At 41.4% G+C, this 24,753-nt stretch overlaps 1 protein-coding gene across 1 annotated transcript; it reads right to left on the bottom strand.

The window, feature by feature from the left end:
- Positions 1-519: 519 nt before the first annotated feature.
- Positions 520-15,850, bottom strand: KLHL8 (kelch-like family member 8). The gene is made up of 9 exons (XM_009327477.1): positions 15,509-15,850; positions 11,669-12,217; positions 8,911-9,097; positions 8,074-8,217; positions 6,753-6,864; positions 4,471-4,639; positions 3,720-3,879; positions 2,507-2,708; positions 520-2,059 (listed from the first exon to the last, which is right to left on the bottom strand). The coding sequence occupies exons 1-9, from the start codon at positions 15,722-15,724 to the stop codon at positions 1,936-1,938; spliced, it is 1,863 nt and encodes a 620-aa protein (XP_009325752.1). The 5' UTR covers positions 15,725-15,850; the 3' UTR covers positions 520-1,935.
- Between the last annotated feature and the right edge of the window lie 8,903 nt (positions 15,851-24,753).

Here is a 24,753-nt window from a genome sequence, read left to right on the forward strand (position 1 = left end):
GGCGATTGCTGTCAGTGTGGTCCAGATGTGCGTGAGTTACTCACAGGCCGCACCCATGGGTGCTAGCACTTTCCCACCAAGAGGAGAAAAGTATCGGCTGGCAAGCACCACTGCCAGGCTACTTGGTTTCGTGGTCAGTGTTTCTTTGTGGAAAACTTGCCTTTATTTTTTTTCTAAGTTTTCTTGTTAGCCAGGACATCCATAGAAGAACCTGTTTGGTTCCAGAGAGGGAACCTGCACCTCTTCTTTCCACCCCTCCTAGCCAGATCAAGAGCCAGAAGTACCACAAGGGTGACCGCATCCTTGCATGGGGGCAAGGGTGGTAGCAGGGCAGTATGGCTCACAGCTGTAACGCAGGATTTTCCCTGCTGACAAAGGCCTACTCTGCAGAAACAAAAAAATACTCCATGTTGTAATGTTACCCACAATAGCATGCTCCAGTCATACAAACAAGGTGAAATACAAATGTTTTATTGCAACGTTTCATTATTTACAGTACCGTTCACTTTTTCCCTGGGTGCTACCAAAGTGCAAGCCATTTGAAACAGAAAAGCTAAATGATGGTAATTGAACAGCAAAACATGGGTGTGCCTTATGCTCGTACTGTCCTGCCTCTTCCCTGGTACTGAATGCAGAGAAGTTTGCTGTTCTCCCTGGTCACCTGGAACAACCTGGTAGTGTGAAACTTTGGTCACAAAGGATTGTCAGTTGGTCTGTTCAAGGTGATGCAGGAATGAGAATCTGCAGTCTTTCCAGCTGGACTTTACTCAGAATTCAGGGTTTCTGACTGCGTAACAAGACGCCTTTGTACACAACACTGTCAAGTTCCCATTTCAATTTTTGATGTAAGTACTGGTTTATTTCCAATTCTTTTTGTTGCTGATTCTCTTTGGTCTATGTAAGCTTTAAGTCATCTACCTCTTTTGAGGCTAGATCTTCCTTGCTTAACTACCTTAAAAGAGCCAATACCTCTAGAATTACCATAGAGTTGCTACTGGATACTGAAATCGGAGATGTCATCTCCTAGAGTTGCATTTAAAGGTCTTTACAGAGTACTGCAACTTTTACTATGTGTTCCCGTTTTGTAGAAAAATGGTGATTCAGACACCACCGAAGCCTACATTTTCACACACTATCATCTCAAAGTAGGACAAATTACAGTGGTTACCTCAGGAATGACCTCTCAACAGAAACTTGCCTTTTGAGGGGGGGATAGTTACTACAAATTTTATTGAAGACTTGAGAATTCCAGTGGCTAAACTCAGGTCAAGAACCTTTTCAGCTTTCTAACAAGTGTATTAGCTTGAGCAATTACTTTGAAAGACAGGTTTCAGACTGAGTACCTGCCATTTCCACTGCTGCCAGCAGTCCCTTGGGAGGTGGACGCTGAACTTCTCTGCTCCAGTTATCTTAGTGTGCAACAGGGATGTCGTTACCTTCTAAAACTTGAGACGCTTTGTGTTACAAAGCTCTTGTACAATTAGGAAATGTTTAAGACTACATTCCTGAAAATAAGTTACATTAAATGGCACTCGAGTCCTCCAGAAAACATGTAGCAGGGCTGTTGGGTCAGGCTCAGCAGTAGTAACTGCTGCTCTCTCTCCTCACCCCACACCTGGTTCACAGTTCAATGATGAGTCCCTGCAACAGCTGTGTCAAATGGTTCTGAAATTACAACTTGTCAAAAATCAGATGATTGCAGCTCTTGGCAGGTTTCCTCCTGTGAGTCACACTTTTATTCCATGTTTTCACAGGCTTTTCTGTATGACTATTGACAGAAAGCCACCAAAAGCTTTACAGTTGCAGAAGGTAACATTTTCACAAAGAAAATGTATTGGTTTTATTTCTTAACCTACCATACAAAACACGGTGTTTAAAAGCTCTGCAGTGCCTCCCTACTATCATTCTTCTGGAATTTGGAGGAGGCAGCAGAGCTCACATGCAGTCAACAACGTTGCTGGATCCTTGGCCCACGTCCCGGATCTGGCTGCTGGGACAAGAGCACACAGCCACGCCTGCCCCTGCCCTGCAGTGTGACACAGAGCCGACGAGTTCCCACCTAAAGAAGAGGGTAGAGGAAAAAAAGAAAAGTAAGTTCCTGTCCTTTCTGAGCAACTTGAAAGTATTTCTTTTCTGTGTCTGAAACTCTGTTATACAGCCTAGCTGTTTACTCTGCACAAAAGTACACCCTGCTAGCTTATTCTTGTTATTTCTCTGATAAATTTATTGCAAAATCAGATTGAAACAACCAGAAGAATGTAGATTCTTACTGAATGAAGGGAAGAGGACAAGGGATGGAGAGGAGGGAGAGGAGGAGGTGCTTATATATTTACAAGAAGAACCTAGTGGCATAAGCAGCACTCCTGCATCGCTAGTCACGGATATTACTCAATTATTACCAGGAATCAACAGATAGACTCCTGCTGCACACTATTTCTATTATACTGTGTTTTCATATAGGCAGATTTCATTGTCTTATTAAGTCAAATAAAAAATTTTACATTACCTATTCACTATGGGATCAAATGCTTCCACTGTATTCAGGTACGCATTGCCATTATGACCTCCCACTGCAAAAATTTTACCCATCAGTGTCGCTATGCCAACGCCACCCCTTGGAGTTGTAAGCTCTGCTACATATTCCCATTTGTTACTGCGTGGGTCAAACCGCTCCACCGAGCTCAGTGGAGAGTTGTCATCAAAGCCGCCTGCAAAGAATCATCACATCATCAGTTTTTAGCCACTTCTAGTGCTGGTGATATCCAGGACTGGCATTATCGGGCTACTCTCAGCATTCAGTGGGCTAGTGTCCAGCTCTGTTTCTTTACATGAACTTTACAAGGTCCTAAAAATTAATCTAACAGCTCTCCCTCCTGCCACCATACAAGCATCACCAAGAGTGACAGTTTTCTTCTACTCAAGTTGCAAGGAGAGGTATTTCTATTATTTTTCTCCTTGAATTCATCTTACAAATAGTTATAATGAAACAGCTTCCAATTTGGAATAGAAAAAAACGAAGACCAGTAAAAGGATGGTCCTCATCTTATTCTGGCTTAAGCAAAACACACTCTTGTGGTGTTTTCAAATTACAGCATTGCTCAATAATTGAGTAGGAAAAAAACATCCTCAAGTAAGGCTTCAGTGATGCATTCCCCTTGCTGGGGCAGCGGTCAGAGGAGCATTTTACTCGAAACTTTTTAAATCACTTTTATGATAATAAACAAGGCAGAGCTCTGCAACTATCACTACGGCATACCTACCTGGCATCTTCCTCCCTCAGGAAAGTGGGTAAATGCAAGGTAGAGCAGAACAAGACAGGCCTAGGACAACAGGCTGTGGAATAAGTGTAATCACTGTACAAAAAAGCTACTGTTGTCTACACTCAGAATAGAATTAGGGTGCTTTAAAAGTGTGTGAACTTAAGAATCATTTTCCTAAAGGGAAACTCAAGATTAGCGAGTCTCGGGAGGATTTTCTATATAGACATATTGTCCTGAACAGTATAGCCCTCCTGGAATGTGGGTTAGGAACTGCTTTTTATTTCCTCACTAACACACCTTTGTTTAAGTGTGCCCTGGTTGTGCTTGCTTTCTTCTGCCCAAGAACACAAAGTACAGGTCAGGTCTATCTGTTCCCCAGTTCCTGTAGCAACAACAGCCTCTTCCAAAACGCCAGTATTTGGCAGAAACAGCACTACAAAATGCCACATGCCTACTCACCGACAACGTATAAGCAGCCGTGGAGCTCACTGACACCATTGCCAGCTCTTCGCTGACCCATCTCTTTCACTTCTATCCACTTATCCAAATGGGGATCATATTTCTCCACACTGGAAAGAGATGCTACACCATCATTGCCACCCACAGCATAAACATGGTTCTGGAAAACAGTTGTATAAAGAAAGATTATTTGTAATGTGTATGTGTTTACTCAGCTTTTCGTAAGCAATGCTAAAATTATAGGAAAACATGGTATATCCATACAGTCCTAATTACTTTTATTTAAGAATTCCAACAACAGACTTAATTATCTAACAACTTGTAAACACTATCTTCCAATTAAAGAAGTGAAAAAGTTATGTAGTGCTGCAGGTATTTTGCAGCGTATACGTGGCGACAGGGGGATTAAAGTGCGGGTGCATTCAGCACCTTTAAACAACATAGTAACCGTGAAAACCACAGCCTTCTGAATGAGACATGAAGCATTAGCCTGATGTTGTTAAAAGGGTCCTGGTACTTGCTCCCAGTACCTCAAGTACTGTTGAAACAGGGAGCGCAGTTTAATTTGATACGAGCATTATCCTAAATATCCTCAGCTCTTACAGAGTTCCATAGGATTTTGATGACCTGAGGTGCTCGGACCCACCAGCTGCATTTTGTTTAAAATCTTGTGTTCTGCCTTGTAAAAGCAGATTTGAAAAGCAGGTCGGTTCCTCAGTTGGCCCCGACCTGGGAGGAAACAGGCACTTACCACAAGGGCTACAGAGCCGACTCCTCCCCTGGGAGTGTTCATTGGGGCGACTGCACTCCATCGATCAGAATCAATGTCGTATCTTTCCACATCGCTGAAGCAAGTGTTGTCATCTAAACCTCCTATTGCGTAAATGGGGCCACCAAGGGAGGCAAGAGCGATTCCCCTCCTAAGAAAACCATAGGATCAATACCTCAGTGCAAATCCTTAAGGAAAGGGAATGGGAAAGACACATCAAGTGCAATGTTACCTGACTGGCACCTGTTTCAAACTATGGGAAAAAAGTAATGAAAACTTAAAAAGTGAAGATTATAATAAATAATGACCAGTAACTGTGGCTGGCCCTCTGCACACCTGTGTCAGTCTTGCGGCTTTATCCTGAAAGTCTCTTGTATGTTTGCAGCCTCCCATTAGAGGGGCTCTAGAGTTTTCTCTTAACTTCACCTCAGCCTTCCCAGGCAGCTGTATGTTATTGTGTGATCCATGAACAGGACTGTTGCAGCTAGAATATTTTTAGACTGCAAAAAGACAAAGCTCCTGTTTAAAAACTGAAAAAAAAAATAAAGGCAGGGGGTCATGGAATACTGTTTTGACTGAATGTCACCTAAGGCCCAAGTCCTCTGCTTACATGCTTGGATACATGAGATTGTCTTAGTTATTTGATTTCTCTATCTTGGTACTGAATTTTACACCTCCTATCTTGTTTTATTGAATCTGATGGAGAACCAAAACCTGCTGGTTTTAACTTTGTTGGTATAGCTGCTGCTACAATTTGGGAATGATTTTTTTTGGGGGTGATATTAATACATGTTAAAAGGCAAACCTGTGCTGGATATTAGATGGCTGAACTCTAGCAAGATTTAATTGCAATTTTTTCCATTCTGTTATTTTCTATTAAGTCTGTGTTAAAATAGTTGTCAGATTTTTTTTTTTCCTACTGAATCTACCAATATGAGAGTACAATCAGTACTACAAAATGAAAAGTATGGTCTAGAATGTAAGTGTTAAGTTTCTGCTTTAACTACCAAGATAAGTGATTTACCATTTCACTGAAAACTTTCTTGTCTCATTACACAGAGGGCAGGTTCACAGATACCTAGGCAGGAGCAAGGGAGGCACAATCTTTCTACAGAACAAACATTGTGGCAATATCCTGGGCTTATCTTAAATTGCGTCAGCAGATAACGTAGACACCATCAATGGTGGCAGTTTTTTCTCAACTAAGTATTCCGACACCACCTTCGTGAATGGGAGGAGTGGAGTGTAGCCAAGGCACAGCAGGCCTTTCATTTACCAAGGTACTGAGTAAGAAACAGAAGTCACAGAAATCTAGGGCTGATGTGTGCCAAGAATATGCCCTGGGGTGGTGGCAGGAGGGAGGAAGAGGAGCAAGAAGGCATTTCTAGGAGTTTGGGTCTTCTACTTTGATTAGGTCACAGCTATGAATAGCTTTAGGACTTAGCCATGCTCAGTATTTTACTCCTACTTGTACATGATGCTTTCAGAAAAAACAAATAACAAAATGGAATGTAGAATTAAGGAGGTTGATTTAAATGACAGCAGAAACAAAAAATTACAGATCTGTGAGTCCAGTAGCCACTTAAAAGAATCTTAAATGTCAAAAGGCAAGAAAAATCCTCAATCTGACTTTCAGTGTTTTAGTACTTCCGACCCTTTGTGGCAAAACCATAAGCAGCTGTTGGCTTCCTGGGCATGAAGTATTTCACTGTGCATGTTCTCCTGGCAGTTACCTTGCTCATTCTTGAGAAGAGCAAAAAAACCCACAGAACCAGTTAATCAGTTTCAAGTTCTTTACTGGGCATAATAAAAAGGCCTAGATATCAGAATGTAAGCACAGCTGGAGCAGGAGAGTGCTCTGCTCCAGAAGCCAGCCCTGCCCCCTGCCAAAAGAAAAAATGGATAATACAGCAACAAAAGAAAGCCAAAGCGTAAACATAACCAATGTTACTAGCCAGGGCCTCTCCCTAGAGACAGGGATTATGCAGTTTTGCACTGAAATACTTACAGTATGTTACGCACAACTTTGTGTTTGTGCAAATATGTGATGTATGCAAGTATGCGATGCAGATTTGTGTTTGCTTTACAGCTAGTTAATAAAGGTGTTTGATAGCATAAAGCCCCAAAATAGGAAAAAAAAAATCCTAAAAATAGCACAGTTTGGAAACCCAAATAAAGGCAGGAAAGACATAATGTTTTTCAGCATCAGCAAGAAATCATATCATAGACTTAGGACTTAAAATTTTGGATCACGGGACATGTACCTCTTCGTGTTCATTGATGCCTTCATCATCCACTTGTTTGTGAGAGGATCAAATACTTCCATGCTTCCTAAATGTTCATTTCCATCATGTCCACCTACTGCATAGACTTTACCTGAAACACATACACATCTTCCGATACAGAGATTGCTTGGCAACATTTCAGTTTTCATTTATGTAATATGCTTGCCTACATGGAGACAAAAAGCTCAAATAAAGAAAGGTTAAAGCTTTCAGATCTTTTCAGTATCAGGATTTTAATAAGTACGGACTTTATATTTTTATATGCTGTACTCAACCAGAGATCTGTTCTAACATGGACTTTTATAGAAAGCTTGAGATATGTAGACAAAAAAAAAAATCTTCCCATAACCTGAGTACTGCAGGTTGGATCAGTTTTGGACACTTACATCAATCTCTCCAGATTTTCTATGGGGAAAAAAGATTTCTGTTCTGCTGCAGCAACACAGGGGCTACTGTGTACAAGGAAAAGTTGCATCATGGGTGCTAAGCTGCTCTGGACTGCACAGACCTGGTTTCAGAAGATGGAGACCCAAAAATAAAGGTAGGTCTGCTCTTGCAAAAGTTATGGTCTTAGTGACTTGCCTGTACGGATTTAAGTATGAAGGGAGCTAGTATGAGTACTAACAAATTCTGGGTGACTGCTGTGTAAGGCCATTTCTTTATAATTGATTTTTAAAAAATTAAATCACCTATTAAGGCAGGAGGCTATATACTATTCATAGAATCATAGAATAGTTTGGGTTGGAAGGGACCTCTAAAGGTCATCTAGTCCACCCCCCCCGCCGTGGGCAGGGACATCTTCAACTAGATCAGGTTGCTCAGAGCCCCGTCCAGCCTGACCTCGAATGTCTCCAGGGATGGGGCATCCACCACCTCTCTGGGCAACCTTTGCCAGTGTTTCACCACCCTCAGCATAAAACATTTCTTCCTTATATCTAGTCTAAATCTACCCTCTTTTAGTTTAAAACCAAACAAAAGCCTTGTCCTAGCTCAACAGGCCCTACTAAAAAGTCTGTCCCTATCTTTCTTGTAAGCCCTCTTTATATATTGAAAGGCTGCAATAAGGTCTCCCCGGAGCCTTCTCCAGGCTCAACAACCCCAACTCTCTCAGTTCGCAGTAATGTCTTTTCAGTAAGCATGCTCTCAGATTGTTTCAGAATCAAAAACCCCTTCATGGGGAAAAGCTTTACTAAACTGAAGAATATCCAACAGTTAAGCCATTGCAAGACAGATTTATTTAGTGAAAGTACCAATTCCAGCAAAAGGAGCAAACAAGTGCCTTTTGAATAGGGTCACTGACCTCCCACAGAGATCACACCCACGTGCCTTCTCCTGCTGTTCATTTCAGGGCCGAAGAACCAGTTGTTCTTACTGATAGAGTAACATTCAATGCTGCGAAAGGGGTCACCTGATCCACCTCTACCACCAACACAGAACAGCACACCTGAAGAAGACAAAACAGGTTTCCAGAAAACTAGCAGGAAGATGGGGGATAAAGCTGTATAGTAGAGTGAACTGAAAATTATGTCGTTCGGTAGAAGTCGTATTTCACTTCAAGGGGGCACGGTCATTGCCCTGCATAATTGGATGCTGGATTTTGGCCTTTGCTTGGCATGCTGCTATGGCAATTAACTATCTCTGCTCTTGCAAAAACAATGCATATTTTAAGTATGCTTTTTGTGATTTTGCTTAGGGAGATAAACAGATTGTTTGTTAAATATAACAATGTAAAAATTAGGATTTGCAGTCTAATATTCATCACTCGCTTTTGGTGTAGGTTAACCAAAGAGTTTAAAAGTTAGCTCAACCTTCTTGCACCAAAAGATCAAGTGTCCACTGTTTTCGGTATAGCTTTAGGCATACTGCCTCGTTGTAACACACCTAACAGTTCTAGCTTTAATACAGTTAGAGCCAATCAGGATAAATAAATAATGCTTTAAAGAAAGAAAATGACTGCTAAAGTTCTGCTAGGAGAATGCAGCACATTACCTAATTACCAGAGAGGTACACAATGGCTTTCCCAATTTTGCATTAAGTCATTAACAACCATTTATACCAAGCTATCTAACCCTGCACAGATGTGCTGCCTTTTGTCCACATCACTCCCTACTGGATAATCAGACACACATTTAATTACCAGCAGTCTGCTTCCTTGGTGTTGTGCGAATGGAGTACTCAAAGTCTGGCACTGCCCTGCTGCTCAGGTGAAGGTGGTAGTTTCTTGCTTCATCCAGCAAATCCCTACATTTTAGATTCTGCTTGACAATCTCTTCCTTTGCCACAACACCCATAAGGAAACAAATGGGCAAGAGAGGCAGCCGTACCTGACAGAAATGAACACAGTTGGAGTAACTGGCTGAACTGACTGAGTCTCACCATTTACAGTGACGCACGCATAACAGATGGTAGCTTCTGAGCCAGCTGCCAGCCCCACACTCTTCACTAAAAAGAGCGGCTTTCGTATTTTTCTTCCAGAATAACAGCGATATGAACAGTTCTTTTTTTAGTGACAAATGTTTGCTACAACCATTTGCATTTAAGCAGCAGTGGAGAACTGTCCCTTGGCCCAGGCTGAGCAGAGGAAGAAGTGCTGCTGCCTGTACTGCAAACTGTGGCTGCCCGGCGTGATGCAGGCAGCATCTGTGACTTTACCAGGATAGCCCGTGTCAGGTTAGTCTGCTGAAGGCATGAATTTTCAGCTCATTGCCCTGCCAGCTTAAGAGGGCTCTTGCTAGAACGGTTCATTTTCTTTGGGTGGCAAGTCAAAAAGGAAACGCTGTCAGCATGAACTAAGTGTCTATTAAGGAGGTATTGCTAGTGCAGTAACACCTTTCTCTAGCGTGGACTTGACAGACTACAGCATTTAAAAAAAAAAAGCAACAACCAACAAACAGTTGAGAGCTAATTGTTTCCTTCCCCAAATCCTTCCTGTGGTTGCCCAGAAGAGAGCTGGTGACCAGGCTGAGGAATGGAACGCTCTTTCTGGGTGAGGCTACAGGCAGTCACTGCCCAGAGCAATCTCCAGTGACAGGGCAGATCTGAAATAAGGTCAGCCGCTCCAAGACTGCCTTGAAATGTCCTCCTGCCCACAGTCATTTATTTCAGCAAACCTTTCATTTGTCCTTGTGAGAGAAACAGTGAGGAATATGAAGTATGATCAGGAGCAAAAGTAGGACAGGTGTTAGCAGGGGGGGAACTGAAGTAAACCACCGTCTGATTTCCTAAGGTTTGGAGTCAATGCTGTCAAGCAGCTCGCAGTTAGCTCAGCAGCAATGGTGAAGGAGAAGTCCATTATCTCCAGTGCTTCTCACAGCAGCAGGATGGTGCTGTTATATGGCTGACAAGTGTCCCTGTCGTCAAGTAAGCAGGTTTCTCTAGCAGTTCTTCCTTACCCACTTGCTTTCAGTCCCACTTCTTCCTTTACTTTGGCCCGGCTTATTGTAGGCTGATTAAAAGCACCACGGTAGCCCTGCTAATAGACTCATGAGGTTAGTGATGCGGTAAGAACTCAAGGCTGACAAATTCAGAACCTCATTCTAACAGTGAAATCCATAAGGCTGATTATGATGTGGATAATAACTGTCAAGAAGCCCAGTCATGTTTTCTGCTACCAATAATGTCCAAATCAACTGATGGCTCCATGTACTCTGGCAAATAACCCATATTTACAGGAAGGGGTTTACTTTTTCATTGCTTCGTTCTAGACTCTGGTTTCTGTGAATAGAATAAAGCTGTTAATCTCATCTGCTAGCACAACTGGGCAACAAAAATAAATTTAGTTTTTTTTTTTTTTAAATCTCAATTTATATTGCCTGTAAATTTAATTATAGTGTACTAAAGAAGTTTTTTTGTGGTCTTTTACCAGGAAACATGAAAAATGATGCATGAAGACAATGACAGCAGCATGTTAGTGGACCTCTCGTTACTCACACGATGCCAATATTAGCAATTCTGCCAAATGCAAAATATTCAAGTTGGAGTTCAGTGACAACTGAAACAGCATAGTTGATTCTACCTGCTAAGATACATAAGGCATTTTGCAGCGTATGGCATGTACCCCCTCCTTCCCAGCATAGGTTCTCCATACCTGTCTCAAATACTGTATTCTAAACTCCCATAACCAGCACATATGGAGCTTGAATAACTGAAGTACCTAACACTTTGACCGGAGGAGGTCCAATGGGTGTTTAAGTAAATTCAGCTGAGTGATCTTTTGATACCTCAATGTGTTTCTTTCAGAAGCAGTGGACTTGCATCAAGTCTAGATGATTAAACTGCAAACTCCTTTCAGATCCTACAGGTAACCAGCAGTGCTAGTCTAGTGAGCATTAAAGGGTCTAGCATATGTTTCCTAGCCTGCTCGTAGGGCTAACGTATCTTGGTCTTTTGTTAATTAAACATACAGAACATTCTAGAAGTAGCACAACCTGATGTTACACATCTCCGTTACAGTTTTACTTTCCTAGCCCTGTAAAAAACCTCCTCAACAGCTTTGCTCTCCTTTGTTAATTACAAATACTTACCAGTAAGGGAAGTAAGCGTTTCAAGCTGTAGTAGTATCAAACCAAGTGAAGTGATAGCTTTATGTTCTCCACTATGTTTAAATGTAAGAAGCTTCTGCTCTAACACAGGTGCAGCTTTTTGTCGGCTCCCCACCCCCCAGCCATGAGCATAAAGTGAGTACTCTTCTCTCTACAGAAACTGGAGAATATGACTTCTTCCTGATAGTCAAGAGATCTAACCTGCTTTTCCACTGTCAGCTCACAACTGTGAATACCAGATGAGGCACCAACTGCTAAGAACATTTTCATCTTGAGATCTACCCAAGTACAAACAGTTGATTATACAACCAAACCAATGATGAGTCAGGCACCCAGCGCCTCGGTCTGCCCTACCTGCGCAAGTATTTCATCCAGCCACGTAGCATGATGCTGTGGATTGGCTAGCAGCCACTTGATAGCAGCGTTGTAAACTTGCTTTTCATTTTCAATATTCAGGTCACTGGAGGACAGGAGTTTATGAAGGTGCTGTGGTGACACGCTCACAAAGTCTTCACACTCTACCACTTCTGTAAAATGTTCGCAAGCATACTGATCGGCCATGTCCATCAAGTCAATGCGGTTGTGACTCTCTGCAAATGCCCTGACTGCCAGGCAGTTGGAGGGATGGAAGTGCAGCTTCATGTATTCACAGCACGCCTTTGCTACCAGTTCCACCTGAAGAATGCAAGCAGCGTACAAGAGAGGCTGGACGTTATCCACCGTCAGAGTAAGCCGGGAGGAGTACACAAACTTCACTAGGTCTTCTATTGCATCGCCATCGAAGTCCCTGATCTCGATCAACGTCTGCTTGGCTTCAGCCATTTCCGAAAGAAACATGGCTCTGAAGTAAGGTATAACACAAGCTAGCACCAGTTTGTGGCAGGAGATAAGCTTTGAACCAACCTGAAAAAAAAGAATAAAAAAAACCCCCAATCTTTTACTGGAACGTCAGTTTCAGCTATGAAAGGATAGACAGTTAAGCTGAAATAAGAATTCTGAACTGAATATGCATTGAGCTACTGTATTTTGTGTAAACAAATTAACTCAATTTGCCCTGTACTTCTGACATTAGATCAATGTATCCCAAGCCGATCTGAGTTGTAAGTTGGCCGCCAGAGTAGGGCAAGGCCATAACACAAGGAAGCAATAGCACTGATGCACTGAACTTGCTTTTCTTTAAGAGCCATGTCCTATTTTTTAAATGAAACATCCTTAGGAATCTTCTAGATGCATCTTGGAGACAGGAGGAGACTGCTAGGCACTTGTTTGTTTTATGTGTATTCAGAGACTTTAAGCGGGGGCAGGGGGGAAATTGTAAAGTGACATTTTTAGACTACTTAATTTAAACCTCTGGACTTTTTGAGGAATTGATGATGCTGTTTATAGAAGCAAATTCATGTAAAACCACAGTAATAACAGCTATTACAGGGATTATTAAACGTTACCAATCACATCAAGGTTTTTAGAAGCTGTTTAGCCACAGAAGATAGAGTATTCCCCATAAAGATGAGGAATTTTTCAAAATCCTGATCAGAAAGCACAAAACAAGCTCTTCACTTACAAAATTCTAGAATTCAATTACATTAAAAGAGAATGTAAATATTGAAGGTAAATGAGCAATCCACTACTTATTTGTGTTACAGGAGTGCTTTCTTAACAGCCTTTGTCATTCTGCAGTCTGCACTAACATAAAGGGATGGCTGAGTTAAGCAATCAGTTTCCCTGACAGATTTGAATTACATGTTCATTTTCAGATGAAGGTGTGAGTGAGTTGTCTTGCAATTTAAAAAAAAAGATATTAAATTATAAAAGATAATTTGGAGTTTTTTCTAGCTCTGATTCAATACACAATTGCTCTACCCTTTTTAAAAGTGTGTATTATCAACACAAGTGTAACCTGTCTGGTGAGCAGTAAATTGAGTACAGAAAGCAAACACACATGAAAGAGTACGCAGATTAAAAGAGAGGAAAAGATGGATGGTTCAGTGTGAGTTAATTAGATCACTCCAGAAGGAACAATTCATAGACCTACCAAATGAACAAAAAACCAAACCAACAGGAGAAAAGCAGATGGTATGTATCTGCCACTCTCCACCTTCTAACAGGGAACTGTTCATATAACAGCAGCAGTACAGTAGGTGAATTCCAGATTTTAACTCTTTGGAGCAGAGGAAGTCTCCCTGCGTGCTCCCATAGTTTATGACTGTTACAGTGTCAGCACTCCAACTAATTATAGTACTCATGCAAAAAGATGCTACCACCTGGTCTGCTATATCAGGGAAAGCTCCTAGGCCATTTCTCACCTTCAGAGATTTTTATTCTGCCCATCATCCCACTCTCTAACTAGATCTTTCTTTTTAACTCAGTGGCTTCACTATTTTACCCAAATCAGCTTAATTTTAAATATCTAACATGTTCTTGGTATTTCAAAATCGGAGTTCTCCTCCAGTTATTAATGATCATATTTTAAGAGCCAGCAGTTAAATCAGTAATTGGTTTGACAACAGCAATGCCAGAACTGCTCACTATCAGAGGTCACGCACAAAAGCAGAAAGTTCAGTAGAGAAGTAATTATTCTTAAAACATGAGAACTGCGTGAGCACTACAGAAAGAAAAATCAAGTCCTCCAGAAAATTCTAGTTCAAGATATAGTTACCAGTTACTTGAAAATCACTGATTTAGGAAGCCTTACAATAAGATGTACATAGGTTGCTCTAGCCTCCATAGATTATATTCTCTACTTGAGGACTGGAAGCCAAGCCATGCAATCTAATATTCTTAAATTACCAAAGTAGCTCCGCACAAATAATACAAATGAACATTAATACAAGCCTAACTTAGGAAAAGTTAAACTGCAGCCACAGTAAAGTGTATTTTCCAAGCCAAGTTTCCCTAGCAGGAGTATACGTTTAACTACATTAATAAAACAAGACTTTGTCTTTTTTGCAAGGGTGGGTGGAAAGGGAGAAAGGTGAGGATGAGGTCAAGAAAAGGGAAGAGGAGGGTTGTTAAGAGTTCTGACATGAACCTTCTTCCCCAAGATGCCTTTTAAAATTACAGATGTAAAAAGACCTGATGATGAGCTCTCAGGCAAGTTCTGTTCCATGGCTCTCGTGCTGGAGCAGCTTCAGTACTGTCATTCAGTGAGTGCCCTATGAGCATTAACTCAACTGTTATGAGCCACTGGACCTATCCGCTGCTGCATCTAGTGCCTGCTGACAGGCAATTTAATATCTGCTGTGAAGCAGAACAGAAAAATGTTCTTGCTTATTCTACTCCTGTTGTCCACTAGGGTGGAAGGGAGAGAAACCCTCTTCCTCTCAGAGATTTCCATTGTCTCCCAAGTGTTTTACAAAGATGAGATGCCTACCGGCAGGGGGGGGGGCACCAGGGACACACATCTGTAAAGGATTTTCCCTGTTAATATCTAATAGTGAAAGTGGCAGGCAAACAATTTCTCCTAAAGGCATCTGTCATTTGTTCTTGGTATAGGAGCTATGCTTCATCTCTTTTTCTTAAATAACTCTCTTGCGCTACTAAGATGCCTAGCTAAGCACTACTTAATATTTGTAGGTGCTGGCAACCACTGTTACGGATGCTAGGTATAAATTTATTGTGATCAGGATTAAGTAATATACAGCTGAGTTACAAAGAATGCATTAAAGCAATGCTATGCAAGAATCATAAAACTGGTTTCTTCCTCCTCCTTTACTCTTTGATCAGCTGTAGAACATAATTGTCTGGGGTTGTTTTTTTCTTCTTTCTTTGAGAATGCTGGAAGTTAGATTTGTTCCAGAAATCCTGTTTGCCAGGAAAGATCTAGCAGAGGAACACAGAATGCAAAAATAGAGATAAAATTGGGGATGAAAGTGTGTGAGAACAAAGAGGCTACAACGAGCTGAAACTGCACAGTAATATACTGATCAACCATGGGAACTTGCTCAGAAGGCAGGCTGGGTGAGGTCAAAGTCATGTACTTCCTCCCTCGGCCTGTCAATACCTTAAGTGTTTACATTTCAGTTGTAAACTTCCTAAATAAGGAAAAAAACCACAAGCATATCTAGAGAGGCCTCAGATCCAACAGGTATTCTATAGCTTCCATACCCCTGCCCAAATGCACAGCCAGCCTCCAGCACACTTATTCATAGCTTAATCTTCAGACTGTTAAATTCAATGGATGTGTGACAATATCACCTTCAGTGTAACATCACAGAGCTCTCCGGCTTCAAAGAAGTGAAGAAGAGAGCTGTGAAAATCCTTCCAAGCCTCATTTGCTTCAAATACAAAGATGTCATCTTCACCATCACTGTTGGAAGACCTAGTTTGCTGCTGCTGCTGCTGTTGCTGCCGCGTTTTTCCCTTTATCAGATGTTGTTTTGCCTGCTCTGGGACCATGGATTCTGAAGCCATTGGCTGTTTCTTCTTTCACCGCATGAATCTTCAAGAACTCCTGCCAAGACAAAATCCAGCCCATCAGGAGTCAAGTCCTAGAATGCAGTTAAGTTCTGTTCACCTTCCTGTTTAAAAAGACACAAAAAAAAGCAGATGAGACATTAGGTACTGCTAGTACCTAACACTTTGATCACATGTTATAAATACTACCTATAATCTTACTTGGGGAAGGTGGGAGGAGAAGCAGGGGGAAAGACCCACAGTCAAGAATCCCATGCAGGTACCTTTAGGAAAAGCTGTTGTTTCTGAACATGTTGCCAACACTTCTTGAAAAAGACATGAAAAAGAAAAGGCAAGGATGTATCTTGCGACATTCCTGATCTCACTCCTGTGCATGACAGAGGAACAGAAGGGACATGGCCCACAGACAGTTGTGCTTCTTTGATCCCTAAAGAGCATCTCTCATCACTACTGCCACAGACAGACTATTGATCTGACCCCGACGGGTATTTTGTACATACTTATTACTCAGCTTTCCTAGGTCTCATCAAAACCTAAAGCAATCCTTAAGTGTTTTGTGAATTTATGCAAATGTAAGCAAAATATAAAAAGCTTCTGCAGAACTAGAGAACAAGAACTTACACTTACAGAAAAACCTTGGAATTAAAATTATTTCCTTTTGTCTAGCAACCTTATTAATCCAACAGATTGATATTTAAAGCATGACAATGAGTGTTACGCAAAAGTTTGCTCCTGCTTGCTAGCTTTTATTTTAGACTGTTTACCCAGCTTAGCTGAAGACACTTAAGGTGTCTAAGACTTATACAGCTTGGACTAAAGGAATCTTAGCTATCCTGACATCACAGCTTTCCCAGGGCTGAAAGACAAATCAGGGATACCACAGACAATGGGGAGAAAGCTTTTTCTGCTTCTGTCACTCAAATATTTTATTCTTCCTGCTACTGTGAGCTTCAATTAGGTTCAGCTTGAAGTCCACCTTTTTATTTGAAAAAAAAAGTTAAGCAGTAGGGGAAGAGCAAATTTTTTTCCAGTTCGGTAGCGTATTTTAAGTTTCAGCTCTGTGTGTTTAAAAGCCATGAAAGCCAACTCAGTGAGATTTAGGCTGTGCATCCACATGCTTTGTGGAAGATTATGAAGTCCACAAGAAAAAATGAAACACTGTTTGAAAGCATGGAGTTACTAAATCAGCTTACAAGCAAGAGTTCTGTTAGATTTTGGCAGGGGAAGCAAATGGATTTGTAAGGTTTTAAGACAAAGTCTCTGGAGAGCATATTCAGTAGTGTGTTCCTCTCTTACACTGGCTAGCTTTGGTTTAATGTTTTCTGGTTAATTTATTATGCATTCATTCTTCATTCTACGCTAAGAGTTGATGACTGCTGTAGTTCAGTGATTTCTGCTCACGGACTCTGGTGTTGGAGGAAGTGGACTGACTGAAGTAACAAAAAATTCTTCTACAATAAAAATGTCAGTCACATGTTTGGGAGCAGAATTGATTTTCTTCTGGGATATTTTGAAAACATCCATGCCTCTTACTAAATTTACAACTCTTCATGCATCGATACCAGAGAAAGAGCAGGAAGTGACTTGAGGCAATCATACTCATTTCTGCTGTAGGGTCGCAGGGTTGTTGCCAGCATCATGTCCTGTGCGGTGACAAGGCTGTGGTTACACTGGGCCAGGCATGTTAAAGCAAGATCAAACATGCCTAGAATATTCACTAATGGTGCTGTAAGCAAGGTAAGTATTCTTCCTTTAAAAGATCTTAATTCTTCCAAAACCACAAACTAGCTCAAAGATATTATGGATCACGGGATATTTATATAGTTTATAGCCAGGAATACCTTTTTCTGCTGAAAACTTAACTTCTATTATGCCAGATTTGACAAATTACTATACTAAGATGTTTTCCTAGTTCGTTAGGAGGAAAAATCTTGATATTTTGGTTAACTTCAAATTAATCCTCCACTACTGGTACTCACCACCTTTGCTTTGTTTAACATGCCCTTCGAAGACGTCACTATTGCCATTGAGATACAAAGCTAACACAGAGCTTCAGAGGCAACCTACTGAAGTTAAAAAAGTGAACGCAGACAAATGAGGAAAAAGAGAGAAGTTGAAATGCTGTACAAGGGTTTTGAAAAGCATCATGTATTATTCATTCAGAGGTAAGATACAGCTTCTTTAGCCTACACTTCTAGGGAACTTTTGCTTATTTTGGTCCTTAACTGACACTCTCACTTCACCGCTCCCTAGCTACTCACACCTAACAGTGTTTTTACAGCCAAGTAGAAACACTGCTTTCAGACAGAACTGCCACTGACTACTAAATGATAGTTTGCAGCTCCCAGATCATAAGGTTTTTCCATCTGGCATATATGCTACATTTATCCTCATGCTTTAATTGCAACTGCACATATACTTTCCAAAACTATTCTGTGTCTCACTGTAAAAGAGGCTGATGATGTACATTTTACCTATTCTGGGTATGCCACTGTAAACACCAATACAAAAACCATAAGTCTTAAGATAAATCAGTGCTGTTGGGGTGACTTTTTTATGTTTTAAATAAACTAAGCAATAACACAAAAGCCAAACATAACTGATTTTAAGCAATGCTTTTCATCCGTATCTGATGCTTATATCAAATGAAGTTCTTGGAGATACTCTTGAGCTCTCACCTGTAAGAAAGAAGTGGTGGGCATCCACCACCTCTAGGTTGCCCAGAGGGGTGGTGGATGCCCCATCCCTGGAAACATTCAAGGTCAGGCTGGACGGGGCTCTGAGCAACCTGATCTAGTTGAAGATGTCCCTGCCCACGGCGGGGGGGTTGGACTAGATGACCTTTAGAGGTCCCTTCCAACCCAAACTATTCTATGATTCCATGATTCTAAAAGAAGTTGAGCTCATATTTGGATTTATATATTTAGTACATACTAAGTACACACTTGATATTGCAGGGGAAGAAACTAGAAATCACACCAGAGGAGACCAAGGCCATTACTCAGGCCCATAGCCATAGATAGGAGAATCACATGTTCAAGGGAGCTCCCAGTGTAGCAATATCAAATAAGTGTATGGGAACATGAGAGTAAGTCAGTTACTGCTCCTCAGGTAAAAAGAAGTTTCTGCGACATGTTAAAAATTAACTTATTTAATATAACCTTAAGGAAATATTCAGATAGCAATAGTCTGACGCACTTCAGTTTCATTTCGATGAGGCTTTGTGCCAGATAATAATATCTTAGATAAAAGATTTTTATTCTTCCCCCAAGTCACCAATTCAGGAGCATCTTGTTTCTGTGATACACCTCGATCATCCAAATCTTTTTAGATATCTGTCCACAAATCCTCCACTTGTCTTAATTACAGCATCTCACAGTTTGAGTCTTCAAACAAATCATCATCTACTATGGAAAGTACCAGCTGTAGCCATGAGACAGCTGTAAAACTAACTTTGAAGGAGGGCCAGGTCACTGTATATATCCAGTTCGCTGTTAATTGTATCTGGCTTGAGAAATAGCACTGTTAGGAATTCTGTCATCTATTTGAAAAATCAAGGCATTTTCACAATCAGAGGTTTAAGGTAAGTCAAGAGCCACTACCATAGTTAGCTTCTGTAAGAGCCAGTCTTATCAACACGGTGCACTACTAGAGTTAAACACAAAGAGAAGTAATATTACAGATGTAAAACACAATATTAAGATAATGTATTGAAGTGTGTGATACAATCTATCATGACCAGACAGAAGGAGAGAACAGATGTTTCATTTGCAGAAAATACTGGTTTGGGCTGATCTGAATACTTAGCTATAGGCCTTTACTGTTCTCAGATTTTAAACGGAACAGAAGTGAGTTTTAGTAGCGCTTGAATCAAGATACTGAACTCTGGAAATCTGAAGGTCATGCAGAAGTCATGAAGGTCAGTATATTTCAACTCCAAACCTACTCCTCCTTCTAGCTTGGAGTGGCAAATAGTTTTGTCATTGCACAGCCTTAAAGGGATAGCATATGAAAAGAGCAAGAAGTTGTATTTTCACATCTTTAATTACATAGAAGTTCACTAGTTTAAGAACCACTAGCTAGGAGGATTAATCAGCATTTAGGTTAGCATGCATGATGCTCTTTTAGTTATGTACTAAGAATCCACAAACTGAGAGAGAAGAGCCTTTTACAGATTTGCTCCCCAAATCAACAGTAATGCAACAATAACATCCAACTACTTGACGTTAGTTTAGTATTGGGTGAATGCTGCAGATTTACACACACAGAGTCTTTCCTTTCTCGAACAAAACACAGCCATGGCCATTCAAAACCTCAGTAACATGTGCTCCCTTTTCATCTTGGTAGTTAAGTCTTCCAGCCTCCGTACAATCTAGTATTTTGACTACACTAAGAGTAAGTGACCATCACAGAAAGTGACTGACTCTAAGGAAACTAAAGGAAGTGCCTCATTCATAACATCATCTGTTATTCCTTGTAGACAGCTGCTTGACACTTTCCATGAAGGAGTAACTGTCTGAATAAAAAAAACAAACCACACATTGCTTATAGCTCACCATTGTTTGCTGAGAGCAGGTCAGCAATTTTCTTGTTCAAGTTAAATATTTAGAAATATTGATGATGTCTGCTGTTCCCAGAGTGCAGCTGTTCCAGACCCCAGAGTTGGTGTTCTGGTCCTCAGGCAAGGGACAGAGGATCCCCTCCTAGCTATTCCTCACTATCAAACTCAGAAAAGCAAGCAGGGATGGGAGGTCAGAGCACAAGCACGTAATCTTGTATCTGCTGCAATTCAGGTAACAATAACATCCTAAAGTGAAGCAATTTTGATTCACACATTCTAGCTAAATCTCAAACCGAATTAAGTGTAAAATTCCTTAAGTCACATGGAGTACTTATGTTCAGTAGAGGTAAAATACCTCGAATAATTTTGAAGCAAAAAGAAATGGAAGACAATAGTGGCAGGACATGAATGAACATTGTTCTGTTTTTCCCTGTCATGAAATTAAACCCCAGGAATCCTGGCCGACAAGCCAACCTAGATGTCGCAGTACATGGCCTCCTCCCTCTGTCAGGTACCTTGGGAGACAGTGCCCCAGAAAGAGGGGATCGTCCTTGTTCTTCCACTGACACAAGGGAGGAAGATGTTTCAGTGATACAGAACAGAAACAAAACCAGGACTCCCACTATAACCGCAACTAGGCAGTGTTCAGATGAGAAGTATTATGATACCCATAAATCCAATGCTCTTTATGAGCAGTGGTACTGAAGTAGGAAAAAAGAAGGCAGAAGTCCATGAGAAATCAAGATATAGGTGAAGGTTCACCAACTATCCTGTATGTAATTTTGGTTACCCACCCACAAGATGAACAAAAATCACATCATGATCTGTGCAGAGAAGGGCAGTTAGCCTCACTCAGAAAACAAAAGGGCCTTTTAATTGAAGGAGATGACAAATTTGCCTTCTCCAAATGCAAAGTTTGTAGCCCTATGAGCAGAGAGGTTTTGGAAGTGACTCAAGTACGAACAGACTGCATGCACATAAATATATATAAGTTTGTACGTGTGGCTGTGTAAAACTAACTTGTCTAATACAGAGCCTGATGAGTCTCTGCGGGTAATTGTACACTGGTGCTGCTGACCACAAGATTAGATAAGCATATGCAGCGACAAGATCCTCTCCAGTTTAATCTAGCTAACAGAACAAGTCTAGCTGTTGTCCTGCGTTGTACTAAGAAAACCTGAACATTTGAAAAGAGGGCAGCTGGCAGAGCTAAGAAAGAGACAGAGGGAGAGAAGTGGGAAGGGCAGGAGGCAGCTGCAGTGCAAACTGCAGCCAAGCAGCAGCTTTGGCAGGGACTGCACAAGCAGCTGTTTGCTGTTCAGTCTGGTTACAGCTGGATCACCAAGAAGGAACATGGGGAGAAAAAACTGATAGACAAAATAGTGTAGAAAAATCTCAGTGCTCTCCCCTTCTCCACTCACCAATTCCATCAAAGGAGTTATGGAAACCTCATGCAAAACTGCTCAGATGCCCATGCTAATTAGGTCAAATCAGACAAGGTTGGAAAATATGGGAAAGTTCAAGTTACACAAGCCTAAGCCTACTGTACTTTTCAGCAGAAAGTTAATTTAACAGAAAAAAAAACAAAATCAGAAACCACACATCTAACTGGTTTAGCTTGTTTAAAACTACCAGGCTTCCTTTTGTAGAAATTCTAACACTAATATAAAATTTCTACATTCTTTCAGTATTTCAAAAGTTCTTTGTAGCAAAAACTGACATATATTACTGTTTTGTTTACTTGTCACGCAGGTAGTTCAGAAAACAGTGAAACGGGTATTGTTGGCACCATCTTTCATCTGCTTCTATAACCAAAACCCCCTCAGTGCTGCAGACACACAAACAGTGAATGAGGACTGCTCTTTCTTGAAAAATGCAACAGAAAAAGGACAGAAAAGGTGTTTTGCAGAGCATGAAAAGCACAGTCCGATAAAATCTCATTTTGGAAATAATTCTGCCTGGCAATCCCTTAATCCTGTTTTGAGACAGCTTCTTCCCTGCTTCCTTTGATCCAATATATGAATATGCTCAACAAAGTTCTACTGAGGTCTAATCCCAGTTTCCATCGAACACCAGAAAGGCCAACTGTCTTCTGGGCTTTATGGGGCGACAGCTTCACAGTTTTGTTCAATTTTGCATAATCAAAACCAAACAACCTAATATGCCACAATTTACTTACACTTGATTTACTTTTGCTTCAGAACAACCACCAAAACCCATCAGAAGCCCCAGAACAGTGAAGAAGGACTCTGCTTTGCAGATACAGGTGTACTTAAGAAGTTATTTATTTATGCGAGGTAACCTTAGGAATATCCAAAAACTAGAACACAAAAGAAAAAACACTGCAGATCAGTGCAATTCTTGGGAGCATAGGGAAGCGTTGATAGATACGTAATAAAAATTTTAACTAGTACTTCACATTTGTAAGAACACAGAACAGGCCCTTACCAAGGTGAGGGACTATTGTCTTCTCTGATGGACCTGACTGAAAATTACAATAGTTTAATGGTCTCCACAGCAGTGTTTAGTCCATCCTTTCCTGGGAAGTGTTAGCAGAGAGCAAAATAATTTCTAAGTCATTTGCCAGCTATCCTTTATCCTGGATGTGTAAATCAAGGCATAGTACCCACCAGAGCATCCCAGAGCTGTAGCCAAACACCATTTCCCATACACCCACCAGCCCCATCCTCTCAGGGCTCTCTGCCTTAGCTGCCAATCATCATCATATTCTCTCATCTAGAGTTGAGATTCACTGAGGCTGCAGCCTCACGCTACACTCACAAGTCAAAAGGCTCAAACCATAAAGCAGTATCATCTTCCTTTTGTCCCAGAGCTGCAAGGCTCCTTCAAAATCTGTTTGAAATCAGAAGGGAGTAGAGGTAATATAAGATAAAAGGCTTCACAACCCAAGAAGCTACAACTGTTGATGCAGGAAATTATTATTACAAAATCTGTTTGGTGAAGCCTGCTGAGGAAGAGCTAAGACAGTGACTAACACGGTCCTATGCTGCCTTGCATCAAATTACTGGCAGTAATTACACAATGATTGTGTCCTCTTGTGACCACAATGATTAAACTTGCTTTTACAAATAAATGGGCAACTAGAAAACTGGGTTCCAGGCTACTGACATCTCACTAACAATTTATAAAATAAATCAGGTCATGAGTACACTGCTAATCACACACTGCACAGAAACTACAAGTACAATCTTGGCACGTTACAAAGTGGACACACTTCTTGCACAGCACAAGAGTTCACACAGAGATTATAGGGGAATCAGCCCAAACTGACTCAAAAACCTCACACCCAATTGCTTAAAGAAGGTGGCTGAACCTTTTGCAGCTTAACCTCCATTACAAGCAATCAAAGCCATATGTGACACACCTGTTGCAGTTTTAGCTTGTTAACATTTGATGAGCTATTTTACCTGCTGTGGCACTTTTCCATAGTCACCCATGTGTGAACTGCTTCTTGATTATACTTCCAGAAGCCTTTGCAACAGGCACAGAAAGATGGGTATCTCTCAGTTTTGTAACTTTTACTACTGCAGAATACATAGGAATGACTAGGCAAAGGAGGAAACGCAGACCTATGAACTAGGAGGCCCTACTTGGTTTGTGAACTACCTCCACACCCCTTAGGGATAAGAGCTTGATTAACTGATACTTCCCAGCAGCCAGTAAGCAATCGGCTTGAGTGGAGATGGAAGGGTGGAAGCAGGAAGGAAACTCACGGAGGCAATATAAAGAGCTGGTGGAGTTGTGGTATCTGAAATTCTCATTTATTTGAGAAGGAAGGAGAGGCTAGGAATTCCTGAGGCTCTCCCCAGTAGCAACGGGTAATTTCTTGCTGTTTTTTAACACAAGAAATATTTGGTTTGGGGTAATTTAGTGACTTTACTTGTTATCCATTACATATGTCAATAGTAAGCTGATTAGGGTGCTAGTTTCTTGGGCTGCAGCCTCCATGGTAGTGAATTACATGCAACGTCTTGAAACACGTGGACTCCCAGCTCAGTTCATTTGCATGTTTTTGTCTCTGTGCTTGAATCGTATGGCAACTAAGAGCTCTGTGAGCACAGGACTCCAGGGGTGCCTCCCGAAGAATAAGCCCACTGATGCGGAGGAGAGGCTAGCCCAGGCAGCCTGCCTCCCCTGCATGCTCTTGCAAAGGGCGTAATCCAGCCCTGGGTAATTTGCACCAATTCTAGGTTAACTTACAAGAAATCCACGCTCGGTTTGGGTCTCTGAAGCCGGTCGTGGCAATAAGCGTTTGCAATGCAAGGCAGCCGGGCCCGTTACCATCCCCCCGCCCCGCGGCCGAAGGAGCGCCTCACAGGAGCGGGGTCCGGGCCGCCCTACCCTCCGGCTGGCGGCGCGCTGTGAGGCGACAGGGGTGTTTCAGGGGTAAGAATATGGACGGGGACGGGGACGGGGGGGGAGCTGCAAGGAGGAGGAAAAACCA

The sequence above is a fragment of the Pygoscelis adeliae genome, unplaced genomic scaffold (genome assembly GCF_000699105.1).
Source record: "Pygoscelis adeliae isolate BGI_AS28 unplaced genomic scaffold, ASM69910v1 Scaffold157, whole genome shotgun sequence".
Classification (NCBI taxonomy): domain Eukaryota; kingdom Metazoa; phylum Chordata; class Aves; order Sphenisciformes; family Spheniscidae; genus Pygoscelis; species Pygoscelis adeliae.

Coding starts and splice junctions, on each gene's coding strand:
- KLHL8 (XM_009327477.1), bottom strand. CDS start 15,724: ATGGCTTCAGAATCCATGGTCCCAGAGCAGGCAAAACAACATCTGATA. Junction 6,865..8,073: donor GGGTGTGATCTCTGTGGGAG/GTCAGTGACCCT, acceptor TATGTGTTTCAG/GTAAAGTCTATGCAGTAGGT. Junction 3,880..4,470: donor TCGGCTCTGTAGCCCTTGTG/GTAAGTGCCTGT, acceptor ACTGTTTTCCAG/AACCATGTTTATGCTGTGGG.